This window comes from Meles meles, chromosome 3 (genome assembly GCF_922984935.1).
Source record: "Meles meles chromosome 3, mMelMel3.1 paternal haplotype, whole genome shotgun sequence".
Lineage (NCBI taxonomy): Eukaryota > Metazoa > Chordata > Mammalia > Carnivora > Mustelidae > Meles > Meles meles.
In genome coordinates this window covers 81,875,848-81,895,353 of record NC_060068.1, presented here as the reverse complement: position 1 = coordinate 81,895,353, position 19,506 = coordinate 81,875,848, and the positions used below count along the sequence as shown (strand labels likewise).

General features: G+C 37.4%; 1 protein-coding gene and 1 non-coding gene across 3 annotated transcripts in view; both read right to left on the bottom strand.

Moving 5' to 3' along the window:
- CERT1 (ceramide transporter 1) overlaps positions 1 to 19,506 on the bottom strand; it is a 108,503-nt gene that overhangs the window by 72,356 nt on the left and 16,641 nt on the right. For both annotated transcript variants that reach the window (XM_045999339.1, XM_045999338.1), the window contains exon 3: positions 604 to 720. In XM_045999339.1, coding sequence (XP_045855295.1) covers positions 604 to 720 — 117 coding nt within the window. The remainder of the gene's footprint in view (positions 1 to 603; positions 721 to 19,506) is intronic.
- On the bottom strand, positions 7,080 to 7,271 carry LOC123939379. Its single transcript, XR_006817836.1, has one exon. It is a non-coding gene; the product is annotated as a U2 spliceosomal RNA (small nuclear RNA).

Below are 19,506 nucleotides of genomic sequence, written 5' to 3'. Positions count from 1 at the left end.
ATCAAGATATATTTTGTTTTTAAAAAGGTATATTTATGGGGCACCTGGGTGGCTCAGTGGGTTAAGCCGCTGCCTTCGGCTCGGGTCATGATCTCAGGGTCCTGGGATCGAGCCCCGCATTGGGCTCTCTGCTCAGCAGGAAGCCTGCTTCCTCCTCTCTCTCTCTCTCTCTCTCTCTGCCTCTCTGCCTGCCTCTCTGCCTACTTGTGATCTCTCTCTGTGTGTCAAATAAATAAATTTAAAAAATAAATAAAAATTAAAAAAATAAAAAGGTATATTTTGTTTTAATTAACAATGAAGGACATTTGTTGGTGTGCCTCTCAACTTGCTAGATGGAGTGCTGCCCAACTCATAAATTGTTTAATAAAGCCAATTAGATCTTTAAAAAAATTAAAAATATTTGTCATAACAAATTCCTTTAGAGCAACTCAAATATTAGGAAAAATTATTTCAAAAACTTATGTCTATACTGCTTTAATCTCTACCACTCAAATACTGTTCAACTTTTTAATAACACATGTTACATCTCAAAACTTTTTCAAAGGAGTTACTATCAGTCTCTGGCCTAATCCTCCATGAACAGGTAAACATTGGAGCCCATACCTTGTGCTGTTCGATGGCATCTATCCAATGTTGTCTGTGATCTGGATCCTGAGCACGAAGATACCAAACGCTATCATTTACACTAATATCAAATCGACATTCATCAAAATCATGGGGCTGTGGAGAAAAAAGTAGAAAATGAAAAGCAAAGCTAGTTATATTCGTAGAAGTGTTATACCCAAGAGCAAAAAGATGAACATATCCATTCTGGCTGGTGGGAGACTCCTGTTATTTTTTTATCTTTCTACTCAAATAACTTTTTTAAAGATGTCTCAGATAAAGAGCACAACAAGAGCATAATTACCAAATACTAAGTTTCATTCACCTATTCCTACAAACGAGTTGATACATAAATATATTTCAAAAACAGCTCTAATATTTTCATCAAATGCTTTGAGTTAGCTTAACTAATAGGAAAGTCCCCATAAGCACAAAAAAACCCCACCAAAATAAGTTTTAGGGAAGGCATTTACTACTTTTTTCCCTGCCTCCATTATTCAAAGTATATTCTCATCATGAATAGTTGTATTTAATTAAATGTGATAAAATATTTTTACACTGTATCACAAAATAATGTTGACATTTCCTTCAAAGTATCTCAAATTAACTTCTTTCAATGTCTTTGATAATAACAGCCAGCAGGGCTTCCAATGAAAAGCAAAAATAAAATAAACATTACCTCAGATCTATGTTAGCTAGAAGAAACTGCCTACATCAAAAAGTAAACATCTTTTGTTTAGTGAAAATATCAATTATCTGGTTCAGCCTTTTCCATTCCTCGTAAGAATATATAAAATGAATATTTTCCATCCTTGATTTGTGTTCAGTAAATGAATTCAAACATGACAGGATCACATCACATATACCACCTCTTCTACCAGACCGAGTACAGAAAGTCAATCAATTTCTTCTCCTGTAAATAATCTTATTCTTAGAGGGGAGAAAGTCCTCACTGGCCAATGTAATAAACTTATTTGATGAACTGAATCTACATATTGCATTTCCAAGATTTATTCTGTATTCTTTCCTCCTTTTACAAGCGTCAATCTTTTATCTCCTTATCTGTTTAGCAAAAACATTGTAACTCCACAATGTTTTTACCATTACAAAATAGTTTCTCTTTTAAGATTAAAACAACAAACCATGGCTCTGACTGGCTAAAGGATGTAAGTTAGGCATTTTCTGAATCACAGTGCACTCAACATCATAGTTCAGACTATGGTAGGAGATAGAATATAACAGAAAGAAGAAAAAGGAGAAAAGAATGCATACTCTGCTTCAGTAATTATGAATACAGAAACACATAACAGACAACATTTAAACACTCATGAATACAATAATGACTATAAATTTAATGAAATGCCAAATAGTCAAGTCTTAAGAATGAGATCCAGTTACTTGAAAGAAGTTCCTTGAAGGAAGCATAGAACATATAATATCTGAAGAACCAAGTAAATAATTTAACTGACCAGTCAGTGTACTGTTCTAAGTAGCCCAGAAGTTTTTAAACTTTCACTTCATAATCATTCTCATTATACTTCTAGCTACCATTCTTTTTTTTTTTTTTTAAAGATTTTATTCATTTATTTGACAGAGAGAGAGAGAGATCACAAGTAGGCAGAGAGAGAGGAGGAAGCAGGCTCCCTGCGGAGCAGAGCCCGATGCGGGGCTCGATCCCAGGACCCTGAGATCATGACCTGAGCCGAAGGCAGCGGCTTAATCCACTGAGCCACCCAGGCGCCCCTCTAGCTACCATTCTTAAAAATATTTTATAGTTTGTGTTATTGTTCAGTAACCTCATTAAAGCTTTAGAAAATAAAATACATGTTAGTTCAAAATTTACTAGTTTTTTTCAGCAAATACTTTTTCCTGTTTGACATCTTCAAAACCTCCTCACAATCTTCCAGTGATTACAGTGCTACATTTAAAATATTCCTGAAGGGCACCTGGGTGGCTCAGTTGGTTAAGCCAATGCTTTTAGCTCAGCTCATGATCCTTGAGTCCTGGGATCAAGTCCCATATCGGGCTTCCCCTGCTCTGCAGGGAGCCTGCTTTTCCCTCCCCCACTGCTTGTGCTCTCTCTCTCTCTCTCTGTCAAATAAATAAATAAATAAATAAATAAAATATTTAAATAAAATAAAATATTCCTGAAAGCAGAAACCCACCACTAGGCTTCCTCTCGATATGTGTGAATTAATAAAATCTAAAATCAGTATGTACAATTTGCCAAATTTCTTTATCTACCAAATATACCAATTATGATCTCTTCTCCTTGTTTCAAAGTTCAGAAATGTGGAAAATGTTAAGCTTTTGGTAGAGTTGCACAGAAACAGAATAAATTGATAGTCTAGAAAGCTGGAATTAATGGATTTGAAAACTTCAATTGAATGTCACCCATTACTATGATAAGCAGTATCTCCATACATATACACAGAGATGGTGGTTGACAGAAAATGTACAAAAGAAGGTAGCCAGTTCTACCATCAACAATCTGACAGGTTGGAGGCATAAAGAGGAATGCACCAATTGTCAGGTGAGAGAGAGTCTGTAAACACAGAAGCCTTGAGTTCCCAAAATATGTAAAAGCGAGGCAAGCTAAGTCTACAGGGCAAAGAAAATGACGGACTTAAGAGGATGTGTTTCAGAAAATACTGAAGTCTAGACAACCAAGCTCACAACTTGTGTGAACTGTTCTCACAGTTCTAGAGACTACAAGTCCAGATCACTGTGTCAGCACGGTGGGGTGTTCCTAAGGGCCCTCTTCCTGGTTTGCAGATGGCTGCCTTCTAGATGTGTCCTCCTATAAAAGAGAGAGAGCTCTCTGATCTCTTCATCCCTTCAGAAAGGTGCCAATTTCGTCATGTGGGCTTCACTCTCATGATCTTATCTAAATCCAATTACCTCCCAAAGGCTATCACAATGAGAAATTAAAGCTCCAACATACGAATTTTGGGAGGACAGAAACATTCAGTCCAAAGCTTCCACTATGTATCAAAATAACTTTATAGGGAAAAAGGGATAAATCCACAAAGAAAAATAAGGGATTTCTGACATTATTTATTTATTTATATTGTATTTATTTATTTGAGAGAGAGAATGCATACACACAAGTGGGAGGAAGGGCAGAGAAAGGGAGAGAGACCAAGCAGACTCCCAGTGAGCTGGTGCTGGGCTCCATCCCAGAACCATGAGATCATAACCTGAGTTGAGGTCAGATGCTTAACCAACAGCTACCCAGGCACCTCTCGGTAAGATTTAAAAGTGGAATGTGGTAACTGAGTTAGCAGGCTGGAGAAAGCTGAAAATTAAACATCTATAAGAAGAAAGAAATCAAGTCAATCTGTATGCAATAATGGAAAAGCAAGGGAACTAGAGGCATCAGGTGGCCATAAATGTAAAGGCAACGGTACAGCTGAAAACAGAATCGATGAAGAGTCATTAAAAGATGCAGTTAAACCTCAGTAATCCCAAGCACTGGTGACTACTCACCTACCACTCTACCACTGTGCAATATTAGAGGCCCCACCCTTACCTCTCAGAGAGATGGTATCAGGCAGGTTTAAGAAGTAGGGACAATCCTACACCGCAGTGGGTGTGGGGAAAGGGAAAAAAAAAAAACAACCTGATATGGAAGTATTCATACAAGGAAGTATTCATATTCATTTCTTTCCCCTACTTGACTCCCAGAAAGCCAGCACCCACACTTGTTCCTTCTCTCCCCTTCCACCTGTATGAAGAAACTTCTGAGAAAATTAAGTAGTCCAAGAAAAAAGACATATAGTAATGGTATTTCAGGATTTTATACCCAGGGCACTTAATCAGTATGATAGCTCTAAACCAATAAGATAAATAAAAATATCTTTCAAATCTGGTAGATATGTATCACCAAAATAAGAGAGTAACAAAGAGAATTAAGAAGCATTTGAGGGGCACCTGGGTGGCTCAGTGGATTAAGCCGCTGTCTTCGGCTCAGGTCATGATCTCAGGGTCCTGGGATCGAGCCCCGCATCGGGCTCTCTGCTCTGTGGGGAGCCTGCTTCCTCCTCTCTCTCTCTGCCTGCCTCTCTGCCTGCTTGAAATCTCTATCTGTCAAATATATAAATAAAATCTTTAAAAAAAAAAGAAGCATTTGAGATCCATGAAAAGCAGCAACAAAGGGATTCCCAGGAAGACAACAAAGAAAATGGCAGAAGCAGAGTTATGGAGAAGATGCAAAAGTCTACATTAGAAAAGTATTGACAGCGTGCTTTAGAAGAGATTTCTCGGAGGCAAGAGTAGAAGAAAAGACTGTCTAAAAGGTTGAACTCGGTGGACAAAATGAATGTAAGAAGACTTAGAAATTCAGGTCAACCAAATTTTTAATGAACTTTTATCATTAATGTACCATAAACTTTATCCATTTTTTAAAAATATTTTATTTATTTGACAGAGAGAAATCACAACTAGGCAGAGAGGCAGGCAGAGAGAGAGGAGGAAGCAGGCTCCCTGAGGAGCAGAGAGCCCATGCAGGGCTCCATCCCAGGACTCTGGGATCATGACCTGAGCCGAAGGCAGAGGCTTTAACCCACTGAGCCACCCAGGCGCCCCAACTTTATCCATTTTAATCACTGCCACAAATCAAGATGGAAAGGTTTTCATTTACATGACTCCTTTTAAAGATTCTTCATCCTCTCTATGTAATATCCCTCCGACAACACCTTCCAGAAACCACAGATCTGCTTTCATCTGCTACTTATTAGTTTGCATTTTTAAATAAATTTATGTATATGAAATCAGTATGTACTATTTTGTGCCTCAGTGGTTTTACTCAGCCTAACTATATATAAAACTACATATACATATGTATGTATGTGTATATATATTCATTTTGTTGTGTCTTACCAGTAATTCTTTTTACTGCTGAGTAGAATTCAATAAAAACAACATATTTTGCTTATTCACCTGTCGATGAAAATTTTTTCCACTTTTTTATTTTAGAAATATTTGTTGTAAAAATCCGTGTCTTTATATGAATATATATTTTCACTTCTGACCTGGGAGTGGAATGCCTAACTCATAAAGTACATATACATTTCAGGAATTGCCAAAAAATAGTTGCATAGCAGTCTATTAAAATCCAATTACTCCACATCCTTGTTTAGGCTTACTTTTGGACTCTATTCTGTTCAACTGATCTAAATGTCTATTCTTGGGGCACCTGGCTGGCTCAGTCAGTAGAGCATACAACTCTTGATCTGCGGGGTTGTAAGTTCAAGTCCCACAATGGGTATAGAGATTACATAAAAATAAAGCTTTAAAAAAGAATGTCTATTCTTACTCCAAAAATGCTAAGTATTACTGCCTAATAGCCTAATAGTCTTGAAATCATGTACTGTTATATTCTCAAACTTTAATACCCTTTAAAAAATTTCTTTGGCTAATCTAGGTAGTTTTGCATTTTTTAAAAGATTTTATTTATTTATTTGACAGAGAGAGAGAAAGAGATCACAAGTAGGCAGAGAGGGGTGGGTGGGGGGGAATGCAGGCTCCCCGATGAGCAGAGAGCGATCCCAGGACGCTGAGATCATGACCTGAGCTGAAAGCAGAGGCTCAACCCACTGAGCCACCCAGGCGCCCTGGTAGTTTTGCATTTACATCTATATTTCCAGACACATTTAGTACCAGGTTGTATTAACTCCATAGGTTTTCTACAGGTTAATATGGGACGGTGTGATCCCTTAACGATATTGACCCTTTCAATCCATGGACATTTCTTCAGTTATTCATGTCTTCTTTACCTCTGCAATCTCATTTAGTTTCTATTGTACAGGTACAATGCACAATGACAGACTGATTCCTAAGTACTGTGTTTTTTATGTTACTGAACATGGAATTTTTAAAAATTTCACAGCTTATAGGATATAATACATCTCATAACTGTATATTAACCTTATATTCCATGATTGTGCAAAATTCACTTAGTAGTTTTACTAGCTGTTTAAATAATCCACCTAAGGAATCTATAAAACATTGATGCCATCTGCAAATAGTTTTCCTTCTGCCTTTCTGATCTTTGTTTATGCCTTTTTATATCTTTTTTTCTTGCCATACTGAAATGACTAGGATGTTCAAAACAAGGTTAATGCTGAAGTGGTAAGGACAGACATCCTTGTCCTGACATTAATCTTAGGAGATAAGCATAGAATATTTCATCATTAAGTATGAGGATGTGTTTTTATAGATGCCCTCCATTAGGCTGATTTTCCTTTCGACTTCTACTAGCTCCCTACAATTTTTTTTCAATTTAAATAAATGTTCGATTTTGTCAAAAGCTTTTTTTTTTGCTCTGCATCTACTGAAATTTGTTATAAATTTTTGTCTTTAGTTTGTGAAAATGGCAAATTACAATGACTGATTTAAAAGATTAAATTAACCTTGAATTCCTAAGATATAGTCCATTTGGTCATGACATATAATCCTTTTTTTTTTTTGTCCTGAGGAGGTGCACCATTCCTGGAGATACTACAATACAAGGTTGATGCGTGAAGTGGATATGGACAAAGCTCCTTTTCCATCTCTCAGAACCAAATATCCATTTACTATATTGTACTCGAATAGAGGATGTATCAGGCATTAAAATGATAAGAACAGATACTAACATTATCTTGGCCAAAAAGCTGAGAAGTGATACATAAACCTTTTTATATACTATTGATTTGCTAGTATTTTATAAAGGAATATGGTATTTATATCCACCATAGAGCTGTAATTTTCTTGTGATATCTTTATTAGGTTTAGGTTTCATAGTTATGCTAGCAACATAACAAGTGTCAGAAAGATTCTGCATGATATTGGGGCTGTTTCTTTGAATGTATTAAAGAACACGCCAGTGAAGTCATGTGGGCATGCTTTCTTGGTGAAGGAGGTTATTAGCAACTTCAGCTTTTTAGACCTTGGCTTATGCAAATTTTCTGTACCTTAAAAGCACTAAAAGAGAAAAAATAAACCTATAATTACCAATATATATTAACTTTTTTTGACACTCTTCATTCAGTTCCTAAAGATCTCAGTTTGCCTCTCGGGATACTACCTTCAGCCTGAAAAAGTTCCGTTAGTATTACTTGTAGTACAGGTCTGCCCACAGGTTCTTAGTTTTCCTTTATCTAAAAATATCCTTTACTTCACTTCATTTTTTGAAGAATATCTTCACTGAATACAGAACTTTGGAATGATAATTTTTTTTCCTTCATTCCATGACCTGAGAAGTGTACGGTAGTTTCAATCTCCCCATTTGTGTGTCATTTTCTCTAGCTATGTTCAAGACTTTTTTTATCTTAAGTTTTCAGCAGTTTGACTATGTGTTACGTTTCTATTTGTCCTGTTGTTTGTTGAGCTTCTTGAATCTATAAATTTATATTCCTCACCAAATTTTGAAAGTTTACTATAATTTCCTCAAAAATTTTTTTCACATTCTTTTCTTTCCTCTCAAGATTCCTAAAAACTCATTTAATTCTGCTCATTTAAAACAAAAACAAGGGTGCCTGGGTGGCTCAGTGGGTTAAAGCCTCTGCCTTTGACTCAGGTTGTGATCCCAGGGTCCTGGGATCGAGCCCAGCATCGGGCTCTCTGCTCGGCAGGAAGCCTGTTTCCACCTCTCCTCTCTGCCTGCCTCTCTGCCTACTTGTGATCTCTGTCTGCCAAATAAATAAACAAAATCTTTAAAAGTAAATAAATAAATAAAAAACAAAACAAAATTGGTTTAAGAATGACTCCTTTTGGGGCGCCTGGGTGGCTCAGTGGGTTGAGACCTCTGCCATTGGCTTGGGTCGTGATCCCAGGGTCCTGGGATCAAGCCCTGTGTAGGGCTCTCTGCTTCAAGGCAAGCCTGCTTCCCTTCCTCTCTGCCTGCCTCTCCGTCTACTTGTGGTCTCTGTCAAATAAATAAATAAAATCTTTAAAAAATAATAACTTCTTTTGATCTATATTCAAGATCCTGATTACTTTCTGTCATCTTTATCTACTATAAATCCCAGAGAATGAAGTTTTATTTCAGTTATCATTTCAGGCAGCTCTCAAATTCCCATTGGTTCTTTTTATATATTCTCTTTTTCTTTGCTGAAATGGCCTACCTTTTCATTCATTACAAGACTATTTTCTTTTACCTCACATAATTATAAAAGCTTCTTTAAAATCACTGTCAGATAATTCTAACATCTTGTTCATCTTGAATTTCGCATTTTATTGTTTGTGTCTTTTCCCTTGAGAATGGGTTGTTATTTCCTGGCTCTTTGTATGTTGAGTAATTCTGAGGTGACCCTGAACACTGTGAATGTTAGGCTGTGAACTCTGGATTCTGTTATATTGTTCTGAAAAATACTGTTTTTATTTCAGCAGGCAATTAACATGCTCAGACCCAAACTGCTACTTCTGTCCTGTGTTTAACGCACAGCAGCTAGGACCTCAGTTCAGAGTACTTCCACTCTGGTCTGCAACACACACAGAGGTGTCAGGTACAAACTTGGGCAGAGTTTTATATTCAGATTCTGGGGTTCCCTTTCTCTAGCTCCTTTTTTCTGGATTATCTCCTCACTAATTGCATTTCTTCTTCTGGTACCTACAGCTCTAAAAAAAAGGGGGGGGGCAGGTGTTCTTTAAAGGAGTTTTCGCTCCCCCACATCTCTGCCATGGCAGCAGTTATTCCAGATCACATTTCAGACTACTTCCCATCTGCCTCACACATAGATGGTTCAGAAGTCAACCAGAGATTTGGGTAGAGTTTTTACATAATTTTGAGTTCCCCTTCTTTGGCTTCTCCTTTGTGGATTCCCTCCTCATTTTCTATCAGCTTATCTCAGAACCCTTCTCATGTTCTATCGGTCAGAAAGATGCCTGTCTGGTTTTTCTGTTAAAGTTTTAGCAACCCAGTACCACCACAATGGAAAGTTCATCCTTATTCTACTCATTACCAAATATCCTGCCCAGAGATCATGGAAGTCAAAGACTTAAAATGATTGAAGCTAAACGTCAAACTTTAAAAAAAAAAAAAAAAACACAAAATATTAAAATTTCTTTGTTCAACCAATTCAATTAGTTAATCAAGTAATTAAATAAACTAACAGATCTGAATAAAATATATCAAACAGCGCTCTAAATTACAAGAGAAACTGATTCTTGCTCACTGGGGTTTATTTTGAAGGTATCAGGCAGCACATATTGCTAAGAAATATAAATAAATGAGATAAAAAAAATGGAAAGGAGCCAGGGGAGACTAAGTAAGAGAACTCTGAGACTACACAAGTGTCATTGTAAGGACAGAGCCTCTTTCTCTTCTGAACCTTGGAAGCCACTACTGGAACTGCTGCTACTAGAAACTAGATGCTGCAGTTGCCCATATTATCTTGAGAAAAATTCCCTATCTGCTTTTATGATCCTGCTTCACAATCAAGGTAAGGCTGGGGTGACAAGGGGCACTAGACGTGGGGGAAAGTAGCATAAAAGCAGTCTGATTATCTAGGCCTAATTCATATGCCCATAGACTGATTAAATGGAGTTAATGGGCTGGAGGGATGTTGGGGTGAGAGAAGAAAATGAGAACTTGGCTTTTGCAGATTCATTTGGAAGACCTTCTATTCAGACCCATAATAAGGAATTCTTTAAAAGCTCATTTGATAATGAGCATGCCACTTATCACACTGTCCGTCTTAAATCCAAGCTTTTATACTATTTCATGCTATTGCGACTGTGAGTGGCATGCTACAAACTGCATTTTCCTCTATTAGCCTCTTCTGTTAGGTTCTGTCAATAGGGACAACATGCTAGAAGGGGCCTGGAAGTCAGGAGGAAGGTAGAAAAAAAACTTGTGTTTTTGATCCCTTACTGTTTCCATCAACATCTCTCCAGCAAAGGTCCTTCATCCTGGCAGGGGCAATCAGTTCCAGTCCCTAGCCTCTTTTAGAACTCCTTGAACCAGACTCACCTCATCACCTCTGATGTACCAGCATCAACTGTTACTACATATGTGAAGTAGAGCTCTACAACATTCCCCTTCAAACTACTGAGATATTAGTACCAACTATACTAGGTATAATTTTCTTTCTAGATATCTGAGACTCAGTTGCACAGTGCATTTCCTCTACGCTTCTGAGATAGCCAAAGCTTAAGAGAGATAGCCCCTCTCCAACTGTCTGAGCCTCAGCTTTGTGAAGTGCTCACTAATGAGGCAGTCCTTTCAACTCAGAGGTTTAAACCTCAATCCCAAAAGGCTCCTGTGATACTGCTACCAGCACCGGTGGGCAACCCATTCTCTTCAGAGATCCAACTCCCAACTCTGCTGGGCTCTCTCCAACTTACAGGTTCTCATAACCCCAACTTTATCCCTTCGTTCCTCCAGCCCTAGGATTTGTAAAAGCTCGTTTCTGCAGTTAAAACCTACACACTACCCACAATGTTTTTCTTTTGTTCTTTGAATTCTGAACACTTTCTGCTGAAATACGTGCAGTGGTTTCTGGTTCCATGAGTGGACCTCCAGATGACGGAATAAGCAGTCCAAAAACAGCAAATGTTCATTTCATAACAGAGTATTAGATATCCATTCAAAAACAGTATTTCCAAAGGTTGGAAATCTGACATCTTAATATGTGGGAAGAAAATAAAGAGGTTACAAAAGCACATGTACAGTGTGATCCTAATCATGCCTGTTGCCTTAAGAGCACTTTAGTATTTATCTATACAACCATGTGCGATTAAAGACTGAACAACAGAGGCCCTGTTTGGCACACCAGTATAATTCAGGCCCTAAGACAGTGACTTGCACTCAAAAAAACATTTATTTATCTAATGTGGAGACTGAAATTCAGAAAACTACCGTCCACACAAAAACATGCACACCAGTGTTCGTAACAGCTTTATTTGTAACAGACCCCAAATGGAGGCAACCCAAATGTTCTTCAACTGGTGAATGGTACACAAATTGTGATACATACACTACTGATCAATAAAAAGGGACACACTATCAATATACTCAATAGCTTAGGGGATCTTAAGGAAATAATGCTGAGGGGAAAAGCCAATCTCAAAAGCTAACACTGAATGATTCCATTTACATAAAATTTTCATGAAAAAATTATAGAAATGATAAAAAGATTAGTGGTTGCAGGGGTTAGGGATGAGATAGTAGGCTGGAGGGAAAGAAGAGAGATAGCAGTGGCTATAAAGGGGTAGAATGAGGGTTCTTTGTGCTCATGAAACAGTTTTGTGTTTTATTGTAATGGTGGTTACAAGTTATAAAATTGTATAAAACTACACACACACACATGCATGCACCCGTACACACACACAAATGAGTATATATAAAACTGGTAAAATGTGAGTAAGGTCTGTGGGTTGTCCCAATATCACCTTCCAGGTTTTGAATTGTACTACAACTATTTAAGATTTTACTATGCATGGAAACTGGATGAAGGATGAACAAAACCACTGCACTCTATTTCTACAAATTTCTGTGAAAGTACAGTTATTTCAAAATTAAAAGTTTTATTTTAAATAAAAAGATATTCAACAAAATGTTCAAAGTGGACTATATGTGATAATCATCACTTGAGCAGGCTGATGACAGAGGCATTAAAGGAAGCTAACTGGCTATATTCAGAATCTAACATAGATGGTGTGACCTTGGGAAAAGTCCCCACAGTCTACGGAATGAAAACAGTGCTATACAAATGTAGAAACTAGATCCTGTACACACCCCAAGACACTGAAGCATGTACCAGTGAACATATCATATAATTTACAGGGAGGAATAAATGCTCTGGTAAGCAGACATTTCAATTTTCTGGTAAATGCATTCCTTTAAAGAAATCTACCCAGAAATATCATACGATAATCTGAAAGTTTCAGCATAGAATCAAAACAGAGAAATCTACCCAGAAATATCATACGATAATCTGAAAGTTTCAGCATAGAATCAAAACAGGGAGAATTACTTGGAAGATTTTTAGTGGCAAGTAGCATACCAAACTCAATGCAATGTTTTCTTCCAACCTTCCTTTTAAGTTGTAGAACCCTTATTCTCCTCCCCACCTGCAAATCTTAACTATAACATTTACATTACAAAACAAAACAAGGGGCGCCTGGGTGGCTCAGTGGATTAAGCCGCTGCCTTCGGCTCGGGTCATGATCTCAGGGTCCTGGGATCGAGCCCCGCATCGGGCTCTCTGCTCCGCAGGGAGCCTGCTTCCTCCTCTCTCTCTGCCTGCCTCTCTGCATACTTGTGATCTCTCTCTCTGTCAAATAAATAAATAAAATCTTTAAAAAAAAAAAAAAAAAAAAAAAAAAAAACCAAACCAAACCCTGATACGCTAGGGGTTGGAAGGAAAGAAGAGTAGAGACATCTGTGTCTCTGATGTGATACTCTGAGAAAGACATCACATCATTTTAGTGTATTCTGCCAAGGATGCATAACCTGAATCAAATCACAAAGAAACATCAAACTCCAAATGAAGAACATTATAGAAAATACCACTTGCCTGTAGTTTTCAAAAATGTTACACTAGACAAAGGTTAAATAACTAATTGTTCTAGATTAAAAGAAACTAAAGAGACATGACAACTAAATACAATACCTGCTCTAGACGAAATTTTGTACTGTAGGGGAAAAATACACTATACAGGACACCGTTGGAACATTGGATGAAACTGGAATACAGATTCTAAATTAGAAAAAGGTATTATTATATGAAATTTCCTGAATTTGCCAGCTATATTATGGTTATACCTACTAACAGAGTATCTTTGCCCTTGGAATTTATACACTGAAGTATTAAGAGTAAAACAAGTATGATATATGGAACTTACTCTCAAAAGACGCAGGGGAAAATGTAAGGCACGTGTGCATGTGCGTCTAGAGAGAATGATAAAAGAAATGCTAAAATATTGCTGAATCTAGGTGTTCACAGAAGTTACCGCATTACGCTTAACAACTTTTTGTATAAAATTATTCCAAAATAAAAAGTTAAAAATGATTTCTAAAAAGACAAGAGCAAGAGTCCCCAGAAAGCCAGCTGCTTAATCTCTCTTTATATCCCATTGTTAAAGGGAGAAAAGCAATCAAACAGTTGACAAAATCACTAATATGAAAATAAAAGATTAAGCACACAGGAGAAAAAAAGGAATTCTGAAGAAATAGTCAATGACTCGAGGATCAAAAAATAAAGTTACACAGACACATACCATGTGACACAAGAACATTCATGTGCACACAAATATACACAATTTATAATTTCAACCAGGCCTCTTCCTCCAACCTCCAAACTTTTACCTAATTGCCTCTTCTCTATCTTCTCCTGAATGATTAAGAGGAATCTCAACACATCCAAATGTGATCATCTGATTTGCTTCACCAAACTTCTCTTGTAGGCTTCAACATTTCCGTAAATGGTTAACTACTAACTGCTTAGACCTGAAATCATCTGACCCTTTATTTTTCTCACATCATATGAGGCATCCATCAGCAAATCCGCAAACCTTGTCAGCTATACATTCCAAATGAATCTAGAATCCAATCATTTCTCATACTCCACCAATACTACTCTGATTGAAACTACTGCTCTCTCTCCTCTGGATTATTTGCACTGCCACCTAGGGGCTACCTAATTTGGCTCCCTGCTTCTATCCTTGCCTCCTACAATCTATTCTTAACAAAGCAGTCAAAAGCGATTCTGTTACTAGGATTAAATCACTCTACTGGTCAAGCTTCCAATAATTTCCCTTATCATTCAGCATAAAACTTCAAAGTCAATGATCCACCAGGCTCTGTTCAACCAGGAGCACCACCTCTGTGACTACTTTTCCTACTACTTTCCCCTTGTTCTATAAATCATACAGGCCTCCAGCCAGACAGGCCTCCTTATAGTTATTTCAACTAGCCCCGGAGGAACTTAACAACTGTTGCTCTTTCTTACCAGGTCACCTCTTACCACGCTAATTTCCCCTTTTTTTTCTTTCTTTTTTTTTTTTTTTTAAGATTTTATTTATTTATTTGACAGAGAGAGAGAGCACAAGCAGGCGGAGCTACAGGCAGAGGGAGAGAGAGAAACAGGCTGCCAGCTGAGCAGGGATTCTGATGCGGGGCTTGATTCCAGGACCCTAGAACCATGACCCAAGCCAAAGGCAGACACTTAATCAAATGAGCCATCCAGGCGCACCCTCTTTGAGATTTCTACTCAAACACCTCATTTCACCCATTATAAAACACCCCATTACACACACAAATTTTACATCTCTGAATAAGGATGTGTCTTACAAATGGTATAAACTAGAACTAGCAATGTGATATATAAATGAAGTTGATGCTCAGATTCATTAAGATACAGTAATACTTTCCTAGAGAAACCTTCCCAGGCTAACCCAACAATAAAATATGCTGAAATAACAAGAGCCACTTAATAAAAACGTTACCTACTTTGAGAGAGCAGAACCTAAGAAAAGATTCCCAGACAAGGTTAGTTTGCATAATCTCACTGTCCCCAATTGCATAACATTTTTCTCAAGAACTTGTTTTCCTTTTCTGTTTATAAACCTAACATGCAAATATTAAGGGAAATATATAGGAAGGCAAATTATAAATATTCAGTATTCTGTTTCAATTTTTTTCATTTAACATATTGACTTGATGTACCCTCTGGGAATTTTGTCTCTTATTTTTACCTCAATTTTGGGTATTACTGAATAAACAAAACCCTGCTATATTTACCCTGAGGTAAAGGCTGGACCATGATGCAGGCAGCCCTAAATTTCTTTATTTTCAAAATGCTTTGACATCTAAACTTGTGCTGTCCAATATAGTAGTCATTCGTCATGTGTGGCTAGTTTAACTAAGATGACCTGTAAGTATAGAATACACATTGGATTTTGAAGACTTTGTAGAAAACAAAGAATGTAAAATATCTTTCTTTTTTTTTTTTAAAGATTTTATTTATTTATTTGACAGACGGAGATCACAATTAGGCAGAGAGGCAGGCAGAGAGAGACAGGGGGAAGCAGGCTCCCTGCTGAGCAGAGAGCCCGATGTGGGGCTCGATCCCAGGACCCTGAGATCATGACCTGAGCAGAAGGCAGAGGCTTAACCCACTGAGCCACCCAGGTGCCCCTGTAAAATATCTTAATGGTAATTTCTTTCTTTTTTTTTTTTTTTTTTTAAAGTAGGCTCTATGCCCAGCACAGAGCCCAACATGAGGCTTGAACTCACAACCTTGGAATCAAGATCTGAGCTGAGATCAAGAGTCAGACACCTGAGTGAGCCACCCAGGTGCCCCAGTAATAATTTCTTACAACTGTATATTAGGATGACAATATTTTGGATATATTAAGTTAAATAAAATATAATAAATTAATCTCATTTTTCTTTTTGATGTGGCTACTAGAAAATTTTCAATAACATATGTGACTTATATTTGTGACTCACATATTTCTATTGGACAACCATGATTTAAAGCTTTCATTCATTCATTTATTTATCCATGTAACCAGCCAACCAATGAAATATTTGAGCACCTATGATTTACCAAGCATGATCTGAGGCACTGAGGATACAATGCTAAGAATGAACAGGTCCTTAACTTTGCGGAGCTCACATCAACCAAATCATCACACAAGAAATGTAAACTTCAACTGTAACAAGCCATAAACAAGAAAGGTGCATCATGTTAAGAATGCCTACAATAAAGGAAGTAATTTAATCAGATAGGCCAGGGAAGGTTTCCAAGGAAGTAGTACCTGAGCCAAGAGAAGGATGAAATGGAATGAACAAAGGAAGAAAGAAAGAACATTCCAAAGAGAGCAGAGCCATGAATATGCATTTGTGTAATGTAACATTACTGAACTGTTACAAAACTTTGCTAAAACTTAAGTAATTATGATTACCTCATGATCAAGGCATATTTTAATGTCCTTAATTTAGCTTTTAAAACTGATTATTTCTAAGTCTTCTAAATAGCAAAAACAATTTAATGACCTAAAAATATTCATGTCTTTCAAAAAAGTTTCACTTCTACATAGAACTTGCAAATGTAACAGGAATCTGTTTTAATAAGCCTTCTAGATGCACATTGAAGTCTGGGAACCACTGGGGTAAAGGAAATACTTTAAACAAGAAATAAAAGTGGGTAATTACCGTTCCTCTTGAAATAAAAATCAAAGGCACCAAACCAAGAGAAAAGCACATACATGAAAATGTTAATATTGAGTTAGGTTATTAAGAGATTATTAGAATGACTAAAGGAGTTAACATGTAAAATACCTAGCACAATGCTTATTTAGCATGTAACAGTAGCTTAGCCCATGTTTCTTAAGAATCTTATAGTTAAGACAAAATGATGGGGAATGGTTTGTTGAAAAGTTGTAGCTTGGTTTAGACCCAGAAAAAACACAGGGTTTTGACAGTGGAGGAGGGAAAAATCCATGAACACTGTTAGCAAGGAATGTCAAGGTGCCAATTAGACGAGCAGTAAGGTTGATATGCAGATGTTCATCTGTTCGACTCTTTTTTTTTTTTTTTAAGATTTTATTTATTTATTTGACAGAGATCACAAGTAGACAGAGAGGCAGGCAGAGAGAGAGAGGAGGAAGCAGGCTCCCCGCTGAGCAGAGAGCCCCCCGCTGAGCAGAGAGCCCAATGTGGGGCTCTATCCCAGGACTCTGGGATCATGACTTGAGCTGAAGGCAGAGGCTTAACCCACTGAGCCACCCAGGTGCCCCACCTGTTCGACTCTTAACTACTCCGCTTCCAAAGACAATCACTTAACAGTTTACCAAAATCTGAACCTTTAATATCCACTGTCCATTCAGATTGCTAGCACCAACAGCACAACTAATTCCTCTGCGTTTACGTGTAAGGACTCCATTCAGTTAAATGTCAGATCAAATATCAAAGTTCAGAGAATAAGCAGTTAAGAGAATGAGAAATCCATTCCTGAGTATAGCTATTTTTCTTGCTTTAGAAGAGCAAGAAACTTCATGCATCAGAATCACCTGAAGACAGAATGCTGAAGCTCACAGTGGTAGTTTTTGATCCATTAGGTCTGAAACTGGGCCCGAGAATTTGCATTTGTCAAGTTCACAGCTGATTTTAATGCTAATGGCCAGAGATCACACTTTGAGAACAATATTCTCTCCCATATCTCCCTCTTTCTTATTTAATACTTCCTTTTTTTTTTTTTTTAAGATTTTATTTATTTGACAGAGAGAGAGAGATCACAAGTAGGCAGAGAGGCAGGCAAAGAGAGGGGGAAGCAGGCTCCCTGATAAGCAGAGAGCCAGATGTGGATGCCGGGGGGGGGGGGGGGGGGGGGGGGGGGGGGGCGGGCTTGATCCCAGGACTCTGGGATCATGACCTGAACCAAAGGCAGAGGCTTAACCCCTGAGCCACCCAGGTGCCCCCATTTTTTTTTTTTTTTTAAGATTTTATTTATTTGATGGAGAGAGACAGGGTGAGAAAGGGAACGCAAAGGAGCCCTTGCGGGGCTTGGGGCTCGATCCCAGGATCCCCAGGATCCCAGGATCATGACCTGAGCTGAAGACAGACATTTAACAACTGAGCCACCCAGGTGCCCCTACTTCCTTGTTTTGATGGGGCACATTTTCTAAAAGAAAGCTTTGTAGAATGTGTATTTGTGTGTTTTTTTACTCTTTATTACAGGAATTTTCAAACATATGCAAAATAAAGAACAGGATAATAAACCCTCCCATATAGTTCCCACCAATTCAAGCCCTTCCAGATGGATTATTTTGAAGCAAATCCTAAACATATCATTTCATCTGTAGATATGTGAGTATGTAGGTCTAAAATAAGCCATTTTAAAAGTCACAAGAAGTAAATTTTTTGAGACATTTTAAAATGCTTTTATCTGCTCTTACAGTGCTTTAATGATTTGGCCAGATACAGAATTAAGTGTCAAAAATAGTTCTTCAAAAAAATGAAGGTCTTCATTGCATTTTAGCTTCCAGTGTTTTGAGAAGTCCATAGTCATTCTGAAACCTTATCTTTTGTTGTGATTTGTTTTTCCCCTCTGGAAGCATGCAGGATCTTCATTCTTCCCCCTGGTCTGACTCGGTACAAGGACATGTCTTTAATAATAGGTCTTTTTTCATCTAACATGCTATGCTGAGCCTTCCTTGACCTTTCAAAGTGAAATATCTTCTTTTTTTTTTTAAGATTTATGTATTTTAGAAAAAGAGATTGCAGTGGGGAGGGGCGGGGAGGAGGGGAGAGAGCAACCCAAGCAGATCCTGTGCTGAGCGCAGAGCCCCACTTGGGGCTCAATCCAAGGACCCTGAGATTACCACCTGAGCAAAAACCAACAGCTGGACGCTCAACCAACTACACCACCCAGGGACCCCAAAACTCATGTCCTTATCTATTAATTTTTCTTGTATTCTTTTATGTTTTTTATAAAATTTGTTTTCTTACATTCATTTCAGTAAACTAATTCTGTTTTTGAAATCAAGATTTTTATACTCTTGTATTCTTTTATTGATGCTTCCTTTCTTTGTTCTCTCTTCCTCAAGTTTCTACTGCTCAAATACCAAAATTCTTGGATCATTCCTTTAATTTTATCTTTTCTCTCATTCACTATCTTTTTTATCTTCCTGATTTTCTGGGAAATGTTTAGAATTCTATCTTCTAACCCTTCTGATTTTTTCATCACTGCTACTATATTTATAATTTCCAACAGCTCTTTTTAATCATTTCTTTTTTATAGTATACATTTTTGTTTCATGATTCCAAATTCTCTGAGAATAGAAAAAACAAATTTTCTTCTTTATGTTTATGGATTTGAAAATTTGCATTTATTCACTCATCTTGCATTTATTCTCTTCCTCTTTTTCATACTGGAAACCTCATATGACAGGTGGTCCTTGACTGTTCAT